Source organism: Musca domestica, unplaced genomic scaffold, assembly GCF_030504385.1.
Source record: "Musca domestica strain aabys unplaced genomic scaffold, Musca_domestica.polishedcontigs.V.1.1 33, whole genome shotgun sequence".
Taxonomy (NCBI): Eukaryota; Metazoa; Arthropoda; class Insecta; order Diptera; family Muscidae; genus Musca; species Musca domestica.
The window spans coordinates 10,798,833-10,812,387 of NW_026712312.1; the positions used below are offsets into that span (position 1 = coordinate 10,798,833).

At 40.3% G+C, this 13,555-nt stretch overlaps 1 protein-coding gene across 15 annotated transcripts in view; it reads left to right on the forward strand.

Annotated features, from left to right (window-relative positions):
* The window catches only part of LOC101887483 (peripheral plasma membrane protein CASK), a 94,455-nt gene that overhangs the window by 41,874 nt on the left and 39,026 nt on the right, over positions 1 to 13,555 (forward strand). Inside the window, exons 1-4 of one of the 15 annotated variants that reach the window (XM_059125464.1) lie at positions 628 to 1,471; positions 1,750 to 1,835; positions 6,074 to 6,274; positions 9,062 to 11,182. The exons of 10 other annotated variants lie outside the window; for them this stretch is intronic. In XM_059125464.1, the coding sequence (XP_058981447.1) occupies positions 10,754 to 11,182 (429 nt within the window). In that variant the 5' untranslated portion in view covers positions 628 to 1,471; positions 1,750 to 1,835; positions 6,074 to 6,274; positions 9,062 to 10,753. Of the gene's footprint in view, positions 1 to 627; positions 1,472 to 1,508; positions 1,836 to 6,073; positions 6,275 to 9,061; positions 11,183 to 13,555 lie in introns of those variants that run through there. 4 more of the 15 variants (XM_059125467.1, XM_059125466.1, XM_059125468.1 and 1 more) reach the window with 4 other exon arrangements.

Consider the following 13,555-nt stretch of genomic DNA (forward strand, 5'->3'; position numbering starts at 1 on the left):
CAATTTGCAATTCGAATTTGGATCAATTCAAATCGAAAATTTAAGAATGGAATTCGAATTTCAAATTACAATTGAAATGTTTTGGATTACATCTGAAAAGGGGCAGGATAAAGGTGGAATTTTCGGAGTAATATCAAATTTCCAAACGAGGCTGTGAAGATATCTGCTATGAATGATATCTACATATCGGATATGCAATGTAAGAAGTAAGAGATTTGATTGAGAATAAAATGTTGTCCTAAGCATTCGGGACCTTAACGCAAGTTTTCAAGATTATTGGACTGCCTGTTGGGGGCTGTAACTCGGGGAGGCAACCTTTGGCATCAATAAAAAACCAAAGTGAATGGGGTAGTATCTGCTTTAAATAATTTTGAACGTGATGGGGGAATGCCTGGAGCAGTTGTATTTCTAGGTTTCACCAGTAAAACCTAAACACGAACCGTAGCGTGCTGCTTGCCATTTTTCGTAATTGATTTGGTCATTTGCTTGTTAATTTCTCACAAATCTAAGCACAATTATCCTACCCTGCCTATGTGTTTGTGTGAGTATGTGTGTGTGTGACAGATGTCAAACTGCTCGGTAGTGCTGACTCATTTGATGACCACTGCATGACTGGCTCTATTCATTTGGGCCGTAGCGTGCGTGGGGTGCGGGACAGCAGTCCCGGTTGTGTCTTATTTTCCTGAGATTTCACTTATTGGACTGGCTGTTGGGGCCTGTAACTCGGAGGGTACTTTATTAGAGAGTCACTACGACTGGGAATGATGTCTGTGCAGCGTTTGAATGTGGCGAGAGCGAAAGTGTGTCCGAGTGTGCCAATAACTGTGGCAATTTCTGATGCCGAACTCTGACGTGACGAATATACCGAACGGCCGACAGCAAACCGCAGCGACATCAGGTGGATACGAGCCGAACAGTCTGGCATAGTAAGATAAACAGAAAGAAGGCGTTGAAAGAGAAGCTGCCAACCGCTGAGGAATGCTAGTAAAAATAAATAACAGACGCAACGTCAGCCACACGTTGCGAGTAGATTGCCTCTCGTCGTGTCGTGCGAGCAGCATCGGAGCGAAGCGGCAGCACGCATGTCTCCTGAATTGCAGGAGTCATGTATAGGCATTTGTCAGTGGACCAGTGTCTCTGTGTGCCAATGACACAAACACATTCGATGGGAGAGCTTTGCTCGTGCTGTATCACAGCATCCACCACCCACTCCTTGGAGAGACGATGGTGTCACTGTTGTTGTCTCGCTTACACCGTTTGCTGATGTGGATCTGCTCGCTGTTCAGCATCAATGAAATGCAGATTGTCCTTTCGCTTTCCTGCATTCAGCTGGACCAGCGTACTCCGAGTATCAAAAGCGTGAGCGCCGAGCTGAGCTGAGCGATGTGGTGGAATGAATTTTATGATGCGAGTCTATATTGGTTCACCTTTTATTGGGAAACTGTGGCAGTATAACGCGAGCCCTTGGCTGGTAAGGGTTTAAGTGAAAAAGAAACCTAAAAGAAAACTCAATTTGCTCTGCAGGGCCAGGACCTAGCTACTTCAGAGAATTGTGTACCAAAAAAAAAAAAAAAAAAAAAAAAAAACAAGAAAAAAACACACACACACAGCAAGAAAGACAAAAATCAAGTGAAACCAAAATTAATTAAATTGAACTCAAAAGTTTCTTTGTCGCGAAAACGGATATCGAAAAGTTTGCAATTTGTGAAAATCTGATTCATTTTATGCGTTTCTTTTTGTATATTATAGTGAAACGATTTGGAATCCACGAAAAGCAAAAAATAAAAAAAAGAAACCTGGCGAACTCCGTGCTAACGACAGCATGTAACTTGAAAGTGATTTAAATTAAAAATAAATAAAATATTTACATACATACATACATAATTGTTCGCAATGAATATCTGCTGCAATCCAGTGTCCTTTCGTTCACAATTTTTCATTTCTTCATTGATTTATTTCGTTTCGTCTCGTTTCGATCCGATCCGAATTAATGGAAAATTTACATATTGCCGTGTTGTTGTTGGTGGTCGTGTCGTGTGCTTGCTTCCTCCACTGTTATTGGCATGGAAAAGAGCACGACTCCGTTATTTTCGGTATTTCTTCGATTTCGTTTTGAATTCGTTTGTTGCAAATGTGTGTTTCTTCTTTTGCTATTCTGCCTTACTTCACGCACACAGCGATGCGACAATTTGTGTATTGGCCCGTTTTTGTGTTGTTCACATTCGTGCACTTCTCTCATCCTCTGTGGGCTTGTGTGTGTGTGTGAGAGAGAGTTACACACCGATTGCGACACGTACAGTATCCCGACTTCCAGCGTACACCCAACGAAATGAAGTTAAATAGATAGCATAGAAAGAGCAACACACACTCAAACATCCGAAAGAAACAAATTACTGCAGACTGCGAGTTACAGGGAAATCCATTTTGGTTTTATCGCCCCAAAACGCTTAAATGTCGTGGGAACCCACGAGGACTGACAAAACAGGTCTAAATAGAAAGCCCCATTGTCCTTACAAGGAAAAGGTTGCATCTCTGCGTGCGAACGTGTCGTCCTCTTGGTTTCCTCGCAAACAGCAATACTTACTTTGTCCTTTGCATTTCATCGTCTTTGTTCCTGCTTTGTATCCTCATTAACTTATTTATTGGGAGTATGTCCCAGTCGGCTGACGAACTTGTCCCCAACGCATTTTGGGCATGGCTTTGTGTCAAGTGAGAGGCAATGAATCGGCTCTGGTGCAATTAGCGTGTTGGTAATGACAGTGAGTAGGTCAAGAGCGTCCCTTCACTTGTTAAGCATTGCGGTTCTAACTTGGCTGTTTCGCGTTATAAATATTACAGGGATCGGCATTTATTCAAAAAATGCAAAAATTTCCACCTCATAATATTTCAAAATTCTCATATTTTTTAAAGTACAGTCGTTTTGATTAATGAATTTATTCAATTAGCTGCCTCGGCTGGCCATGCAGTAGTCTCCACCATTGGTCTAATTGTAAGCACATTATCGATTGTGTGCAGCTGTATTTCACCAAACGGGGTCACGAATATTGCCATTTAAAGCGACAATTGTCTCTGGCTTGTCGGCGTCACAGTTACCTTTGACGACACGCCACAAATAATAGTCCAACGGTGTCATATAGCAGTTCCGGGAGGGCCAACCGGCATCAGCTATGCGGCTGACACTGCGATCTTCGAAAACGGGGCGCAAAACATCGATGTAGCTTCGAATGTGTGTCCTGTTCAAACCAAATATTGGTAGTATTCTCCTCTTCAATTTTTGTGATCAAAACTTCGTTCAATGTTTCCGAAGAAAAAAAATGACCCTTGACCAAAATCCGCACCAAACAGTAACTCGTTTTGGGTGCAAAATGCAAAAATTTAGCTTGCTTGCATACGGAGCTTCTCTTCTTTCCAAAATCCGTGCGCAATTTTCGCAATTCTACAACAATACCATGATTGTAGAAGCAATGTCGCAATTTACCAGCCATTTACCATTTCATGCGAAAGGATCAAACTAAGTATTTTTTAAATCAGGCACGAGCTAAGTATTATCATTCACTAGTATCAACACTAGTTTAAAAAGAAAACGTTATATGGCGGAACTTGAATTATTTTTTTTTGTCGAACTTTCAACGGTGAATAACAAGTGAGGGAAAAAGTTGTGATTTGTTTAGAAATTAGGGTTGGTGCATTTCGACGAGCAATAAAGAAACTCGATGGAATCAGCAGAAGGTTTGAGATATTGCCTTCAATAAAATTCTCGGAACCGCTATTACAAGGAGCTCATAAAAAATGCAAATTATAAGTCGATATTTTCTTATGCTAAGCGCCATTTCCACCAACGAAGTTTAACAAGCGATTTTCATGTTTCCCAAATGAATACTCAACTTTGTTTATGTTACAACAGCGATGAATACGTTGTTGTTGTTGTTATGTGCCACTTCAACTTATCTGCTCGAGGATATTGTTTCTGGTCACATCATTTGTGTGCTAAAAATCCCCAAGGGATATTCTGGTTTCATCATGCGTAAACATAAATATATACACACACAAGTAATCCTCAGGGAAGCAGTCTTCTTACAGCGTTGCTTGTTTCTTGTCCAGACTTGGATTTGTATGAGGTTTGCATTACCTCGCTGCGGTAATGGACAATTCGTTAATAAAATTGCGGGATTACTCAGTGTAAGCGCCTCTGAGAGGAGATACAAGACAACGACAATGTCAATAGTGAGCAAATGTGATCACCGAGAGCACAAAACATGTTTCCTCTATATAATTCATTTAAGTTTATTATACCCTACACCACAAGCTAAAAGTTACATCCGCACAAAATTACAATTACATGGTCAGGGTACTCCTGTCATTTTCATTGATTCCGATTACATTGAGGTACATTGTCAGATACGACAGATGTTCATCAAAGTTCAATTATCGCTAATTGGCTACGTGGCTCTCGTTTAAAACTAAAGATAATCTTTTCTATGAACATTTAAAAAACATTTCAGAAATAAAATCGACCCAAATCGTATATGAGCATCAATGTCCATTACACCACGTGCATTTTACAATTTGTTAGCAAGGAAGCCCAATTTTTTAGCAAATGTAGGATTCTCAACATTTGGAATGGTTTTTTAAATAGTCCAATTATGTATCCCAATATCTGGGCGGATTCATTGATTCCGATCAAAATTGTTTCAGATATTTCCTTACTAGTTTTTCTTTGTTTTATGTTTGATTCATAACGAATCGAATCCAATGTCCTTGAATTTGTTTTCCATCAGATCGATTCAGATATCGCGACTTGCGCAAATGTATATGTATTCCAAAGTTCTATTCCTTTCATATTTGAATTTGGTTAAAAATGTTTTAAAACCAACTGAAACTTATTATTAAACTACTTAATTACTACCATAATAAACCTGAATATATGGTCAAGATTTCTTTCTTCCTTTATGGCACTTAATTCGTTAACTTCCAAGTAACAAATTCGCTTAATAAGTATCTGTATGACTAGTGGAAAACATAATATTGTGGGCTACTTGACAGAAGGTGTCATGAGAAAAAAAAAATAAAATTTGTCATTTCACTGTTTCAAAGCTGGTCAGCACCAAAAAGATGCAGGGATGCCTCATTTTTCCGAGTATGAAAATAGACATAGAAATCAATTAACGAGGGTGAGAGGGGCCGCATATGTTTTGTCTTGACAAAAAATGTTTAAAAGCGAAGCGTTCGGGCGATACACACGTGAAACGCAATTTTCAATTTTCAGACGTTCATACGTATATGCATTTCACATATGTACATACAGACATCGTAGATTGACTCGTTGAATTGATACTGAAAGGATTTAACACTTGACATCACTATGCCTAACATTTGTTCGTTTGCGACGAGCGTTTTTGTTATCACCCAAATCTTTTTCCACTACACCCCTCCCCCTCCCCTATATAAAAATCTTCCAGATGATGTAGCGTATCATGTGAGAGAATGAAAATTGCAATCTATGAATTGTCCATGTGTTTGTGTGTATCCCCTGTTGGGCGTGTGTGTATGTGTGTGTTGGGTCTTTGATTTGTAAATGGTGTGTATTTAAGTCATAAATGCCGTTTGTTGCTCTTGTTAGTTCATCGATATTATTAGATTGAGAACATACACGCCAGTTCCATCCCCCTTCGCAGCACAAAGGACGAGAGCAAACCAACACCTCTGAATGTGTACGTCGGTCTAAAAAAATCTTTTCAATTGGATATTCAGTTTAGTTCTTCTATAGCTGTTCTCCTCCATTTCAGAATTAAATTTAATGGCATGCGATGAGTTTCGCATATGGGTTAATGGTCGGAGGGTTTTCAGGATGATTGTCAGGCTGGCGGTTGGTATCGATGATACTCTTCCCAGATGGAAACGCAGCATTGTGGCTGAGCGCACATTCTCTGTGGCTTTTTGGCGAAAATGAAGCATTTCCCAATTTAATGTGATATTTTCCATTTCCATTTTCATGCAATGTGTATGTAAATTTTCCAATCGCAAGCTATTACATCTTTATTCTCTCGAACCTTCATTACTTTCGCTATCGCAGAAAACGCGGATTTGAAACGGATATTGAAACATGAAAATGAAGAAATCTTCTCTAAAATCTACGAATTGTTAACCAAATTCCAAATACAACACAACAGCACTGCAATCGAACAATCTCCGCAATCGTAGCATACAGATAAGAGTTGGGCTGTTTAGACTTCCCCCAAGTAACAGCCGGGGGGGGACGTGTAAATATTTCGCTGTAAGTATTGCAATGAACAGGTTTGTAAGGAATCGAAATCCTTAAAGTTTCTTTTTTTCTTTTCTTTTCATTTAAAAAATCTTTAGTTGTTCATGGAAGTGATTTTTTGTTGTTGTTAAATGTGTATCCAGCAGGGTTGAGCGGCCATGTAATGCTTGCTAGCCCCTCTCATTGTACTCTCATTCCGCATTGCCCTGTTACTACATCGACAAACATGCTCTCTGAATGAAAGGTTCATCTATTCAGCCATTCGCCCACACAGACGAAAACTTTGGCCAATTTCGAGAGAGAGAGAGCGAATTGCACAAAAATGTTCTCTCTGCGTGACAGCCTCCTCTCAGAGCTGAATGACACGACACTATGGCTGCAGAGGAAACCAGTGGCCTCATGCTGCTGGTATCTGACGATGATGTTGCTGTTTTTATTGACATTTGTTCTATTAAATTGTTCCACCTTGATTATAGTATTTTCTTGGGCTTTCCACAGCCACATACACACACACACACACCTGCTGGCACTGCCGCCAGGTATTTTCATTTTACTTGCAAATATGGCATCCCAGACTATGGACAATTCATGGCAGAAAGATTGGTTATCCAAAGGACAAATCAAATCTAAACTTCCAGCCATCTGCAGTTGTATTTATTTGAATATTCCGCTGTGGAAGAACTGAAATATTTATCTCGCCCAACATTTGCACGTAGTACAGAGTATTTTCTTCAGAGTTTTCAATTAAAGTGTTCTTCGATGGTTCTTATAATTGCTCCGTCATTCCGAATTGGGTGCGTGAAATGGCGTAGCGGCAAGTGGCACCGCAACTACCGCAATTTTCCTTTGGGCCACCAAAAATCCAATGGGATGAAAATGTTTGAGTGCCTCGACAGCGTTTTGGGCTGCATGGGGTTGTGTTGTGGGGGTTATTAAAAATAATTTTAATTTTGGGGTTTGTTCTTCGGGCACCCAGCATCGTAAACCTTTAAAATTTACTGTTACTGTTATGGCTGTTTTGGTTAATTCAGCAAAATAATATTGAAAATGTTTATGGTTATTGCCAGTCATAAATTAATTGGGTATTTTGAAGAGCCATGTTGCGAGGCTTTACTAGTAACCCACTTTGGCCATGAATAGTGTTTCTATAAAAAGCCATGCCTCCTCCTCATCCGTTGAACTTTGTTTGTGGTTCGTACATGTTTTCCTCCTTGGGTTCTTAATATGTATTAGGGTGGGAAAGACCTGAAATGATTGGCAGGCATTTCGCAATTTTAGAAATACATCTCAAAGTTGACTGGCTGACTGAAGAGATGTGTAAAATCTTTTTCTCATATTTTTAATAATTGTCAAAGATGATACCCACCCTCCCTTAAACTTACAAAGCTATCCATGAAGCAATGAAAACGAAGTCATATGACACCTATTTTTTGTATCAAATTTTCAACTCATTTAAGATTCGGAGCATTCTCGCAATTTTAGAAGGGAGGATACTTAAGTCAAATGCTCAATTGTGAAGTAGACTATGGAAGCTGTCATACAGTTCTGAGCGAAATGTTAATAAGAATTCATTTAAGGCCCTGCTACCGCATGACGACGCAAACATTAATTAGAACGAAATACAATGTTCCAAATGCGTTTATCGAATTTTTGATTTAATTTGAACAACTAATTTGGAATGGTGTTTAGGGACAATAGAGACCAAACCTGGTCGGATCTTATCGCAGTTACCGATCACAATTTAAGATGGACTGTGGGTAATTTAGATGGAATGTTGATCCAACTTCAAATAATAAGCCAATAATTATGGTAACATTTATTCTAAGAAATTTAGAAAAGTAAAGCACTGCGAATGGGAATAGTGAACACCCATCCTAGTCGGGGAAGTTATGGACATCAAATATCAGAGCAAAATGGCTCAAACTCTTGCCTGACCAGTAATAAGCCATTCCTGATTTTTTCGCTGATGATGAGTCAAAATATAAGATTGTTGAACACTCGCTTTTTCTGTCGAGAGGAATGATTTTGAACATTAAATCAGGCGATTCGGACTATATTTTCCGACGCGCTTTGCTATTTTTGGGTCTCAATTGAAACGAAGAAAATCCTATTTTTAAACTTTTCGTAAATGGCAAGTGCCACTTTCACTTAAAAAAATATACTAATAAAGAAATAAATTGAGGTGAGGTGGCCATTAGGATATACCTACGTCGTTAATACAAAAAAAAAAAAAAAAAACGAAGACAATGAATATCATACATTGAGTTTTTTCTGCCTTTGTTTCGCTATTAGCATTTTGTGATATTTAATTAAAACTTTTCCACTTTCTTGTGATAAAATGTGACAGATCTGCACCATTATATGTGTCTATATCCCATCTCGACTTGCCAGGTAGCAAAAATCATTGTCGTACACTAAAAATTGTCCGCCACTGTGTGTCGTTTGATATATCCAATAACTTTAGATTTGCTTTGCGCAGAGGTACACGGTATCTAATACCGCTAGTCCCATTTGCACCCTTAGTGATAATATTCGGTAGGTGGAGACAGATTAACCTTTGATTCTATTCGGCTGTTTGACTTTGTGGAGCATTCTGTTCCAGTTGTTCGATTGCTGCAACAACTGACACTGGCATCTGTAAATAATCCATTTGCACCCTTGTACTGTCCACCACATTGCCCTTTCCTTCATTTGGTTGCAACTCTGGCCTGGTACACATTGACGCGGTAGACGATTTTTTGTTTCTTTCGCCTAGAAAAGGACTAATTGATTTGTTTTGCTTTCACATTTTAATTGCAGAATTAAAAAAAAAAACAAAAATAATAAAATACAATAAAGTACTAAATTAAACCACATTAAAGTTGAAACGAATTAAACGCATGCTAAAAATTCTTAACCAAAAACAATAATTTAATCAAGACACTTTAAATTTCCATGAAAAAAGAAAAATACTCCAAAATAATAAATTGAAGTCCCGACATGAACAAGAATTAAAAATAAAAAAAAAAAACAAAGCAAAGCAAACAAATGTGATGTTAAACTAATAAAAACAACAGCAACAACCAAATAAAATACCTTGAAATTTAATGAAGATCATTTAATTAAAAATTATAAACTTCCCACCCAGAGAAGAAAAACAAAACAGAAAACAAACCCAAATAAAAACCCCAAAAAAAGGCACACCACGACAAACCGTAGACATTTAATTAAGTAAATTTAGTAGAGTTTGCGGCACTCGGCGGCAAACAAAACATCCGACAGCTAACAGCTTACAGCTGAACAGTAATTAATTAATTAGCTACCCAATAAAACGGAGAACGGAAAGTGGAAGCACAACTCCCCCACAGAACGCTGGTGTAGCGCGAACCCACAGACCAACATCCGAGTGCAGACCAGACCAGCCCAGCCCAGCCCAACCAAGCCCCGGCCTCAGTTACAAAGTCCTGGCAAGAAGTTCACTAAACTCATGGCAACACATACAAGCATACACACACACATCCACAAACACACAGACCACAGATGGCATTGAGCGTAAAGTAGCTAGTAGAGGATGCATTTGTACATGTGTAGTTGTAATTTAGGATTAAAGACAAACAACAAAAACACTTGTTAAATTAATATTAATAATAAAAAAAAACAAAAACAAGAAACATACTAAAGTCGCAAGAGGAGCTGTAGACGAAGTTGTTGGAAGCTAGTTTCATTTTGTTAACTGTTACAGAGACTAGCTCGCACCCACAAACATACACACACACTCATACACACGCATGTACGCACGCACACAACCCTCCTTCTCAACCAAGCAATCAACCAAAGCACCGGCTGTCCGAATCTGTCGCACCGAAAGCGAATAGAAAACAGGACGGAACGACAGAACCAGAACAATAGCTGTGATTTACCTCCAATGGTGTTGGGGCCTCGTCGTCTCCCGCTTCCCCAGCAATAGCGACACGATAGACAGGTGTATGAATTATGCCCCAGCAGGAGCGGCGACAGAACCTCTTGATTCGTGTGGTGCCGACAAATGCGGATTTGCGAGCAGAGCAGGCAACACGCTTTCTACGAGACTGGTAGTGAACGCGCCGAAAATTGGCGAACGTGATTGGCCAGCGGTACAGAGAGACCCGTGGTCGTTAGTGACGCTGCTGTCGAAGACACCGGTGAGGAGGAATTTGTTGGGGCCAGGGGCGTGACCAGAACTAGTTAAAGATTTATTCGCGTCAGTCTTCTCCACCGCCACCGCACAGATTGCAATGCTCTGGTAGCCAAGATAGTTTTGCCGTGGATCACTACTGCGATTCACATCATACGAATAGCCTTCGGGGAGCGGCGGCTTCGGCGGCAGGAATTGGCGGCGGCGGTGGCAGTGGCTGTGTACAATGGTCGTCCACACAAGGTGCTGGGGGACAAAGTTGTGTAGGTGGCAGCGCAGGCGGCGGAGGTGGAGTGGGTCTGGGCAATTGCTCGGCAATTGGATCCTCGGCGGGCACCATGTGTCCACACGGCAATGCAATGCATCCCTCATTAACACAATCGATGATGTCGTCCGGTGGCGGCAGTGGCAGTCACGCCCACACTCATAGCCACGCCCACAACAACGGCAGTCTGCTGGGTTCGCATATCTCCCTCAGCGGCATAGCCATGGGCGGCCGCTCCATGGACGATGTTATGCCACCGCCGCCCTCAGTATTGGGTGGCGGCCACTGTCGCAGCATGACCGGTCTTAATAACCTTAGCCTAGGGCTTCCAGCGGCACCAGTGCCTCCGCCTCCTACATTTAACCCGTGTAGTTCAAATAGCATAAGTAGCATGTCAATACAGGGACCCTCATCGTCTCGTTGGGGTCCACGCACTTCATGTCCAGTCCACAGTCCATTTCGTGTGCGGGTGCCCAACGGCTCCATTTGTTCCGGCCATCAGGTAAGATGATTCTATGTCGCCCACCCCCTGCCATATCCCCTACTCCCAATCTAACACACCACCTACAAATCCACAGCCGATAACCCTTCCCTCCCCTGTATCTTAGTACTAGTTGTTGTTATTGTTTCAAATGCCAAACCAGATAAAACCCTAAGTTCCCAATTTTCCAAAGTAACGAACAAAGGCCCACACAAAGCCACTAACTGAATGCTAAATGCGTATCCACCAAGTACTGTACATGATATTGATTGTAATTTGCTATTTTGTATTTTTTGGTTTGAGTAAATTAAAAAAAAAAAAGAAAAAACAACGTTGGGTCTGTTTTTCCCAGTAGAGATTAGAAATGCTCCGTGTCGAACGTAGCCAAAACCGAAAAGAATCTTTGCCTCTCTTTTGTTGAATTGTGATTACATTCAATAAAATCATATTTCGAAATGTATGTCACGCCATAAACATCCGTTGTCGTTGTCGTTGGTGTTCACGTTCACGTTCACCCTCGCACTCGCACTCACACTCACAGTCACACTCAGAGCATACACTCACAGAATTAATCCATTTCCCGAGGAAGGCCACTTCCGGCCGTACGAGCTTTCACGCCAACATCAAATGGGGAATCATTTTTGTGCATACACCAACACACAACCACATACACACTCTTTAAAAGACAACAACTTAACCTAATCTCGATTTGAATTTCTCTCTTTACTCTCCGCATTTCTTTGCAGGTAAGCACTGACTAAGACACCGCGCAGCAAACTCCGACATCCCTCTGGAATGTATCCGACCATAACACACGGCACTCTGTGCCAGCGCCATGTAAGATTATTTTCGTTTCAAATACAATTTTAATTCAAACAGACACACGAACACCAACACAGACACACCTTGAGACGCTACTGCAGCACAGCTACCTTTGTCGCTCGATACGAGTGCGTCGCCACCATTTGAAGCACGTCCGCCTCGACGGACGTGATTGTCTTTGAGTCCTGACACTCACTCGAAGCCAGAACAATTCATTGTCTATCATTATGTGAATAATTGAGAGGGTGAGGGAGAGAGAGAGAGAGAGCGCGATATAGAAATACCTACACACAGTAGTGACTCGTAATGGCGCTACTCTATTGATGTTGACTTGGGCAGCGATTGTAGGCCAACACCGTTATGATATGGTTGTGGTGGTCGAAGGTAATACCTAAATTTTGACATAAACTTAGTGCCTAGACGCCTTAGATAGTGAAAAACGAAACAAAACTTTAAATTTACGCATGAACCGGATATCTCCCATGGTCATAGTTGCACTTATCCTCGGTCGAATATTTGATTTTGGATAGATTATACGGTAAGAAAAGATTAGAATCTGAAATGTTGAATCATTGTCATTGCCAGAACATTGCGCCCAAATCTTCTGTGGACTGTGTGTATTACCAGCCAGGGGCATGAAATTCTATAGTAAATTAGTATTAGCGTTATTAGTAATGGGCGTTATTCTCTCCACACGAACATGCACTCACACCTAATCAGTAACATGAAACGAGTAGAAAAACACTAAGCTTAGCAAGGCCGAACTGTTGATACCTTCCACCATGATATATACAAAGTTAATTTCAATGTAAGACATCCAATAGAAACTTCATCATTCAATTCCGTTGAAAAGTTTGGGGAAAGTCATCAGAATACCGAATACTAGGGAAGTCATTAGAATACTGGCACTGTGGACTTGTATTACTTTTACTGCATTTGCAAGGTGGTTAGGAGCCAGTAACAACCTTCAAATGCCGAAAGTCATGAAAATGTTTCGTTATATAGGGGCCATACTTCTTAATCTTGATTTCAGTTCAGACCCTAAATGCAAGTGTATAAAATGACACCACTGTATCTCAAGATAGCGTGATTACAACAGATGGACGGACATGACTGTATCGTATTAGAATTTTACGCTGATCAAGAATATATATTCTTTTTTGGGTCTAAAATGAGAACTTCGACGAGTTACAAACGGAATGAAAAATTTAATGACAAATTGGGCAAAAAGCAAACAAAATTGAATTTATTTTAACACTAATTGTCTTGTTATCTAAAAATGATTTGACATTTTTTTCAAGTCATTCGAAACAGGTATATTTGTGAACATAAGCTTTAAGCACAGATATGTAACAATATATATGGGATCACCAAACACACACATACACTTATGTTTATTGAAAATGAAATATCATTAAGTTTTTGATCTCGTGGAAAATAACTGTTTATAGACTGATGCCTCTTCTTTTTCTTTTTAACAACCGAGCTCTTACGGATCCCCATAAAGTATGGTTATGGGTTTAGGGAAAGACCACAGACTCGGCAAAATCTATTGAAATGTATGTCCAAACC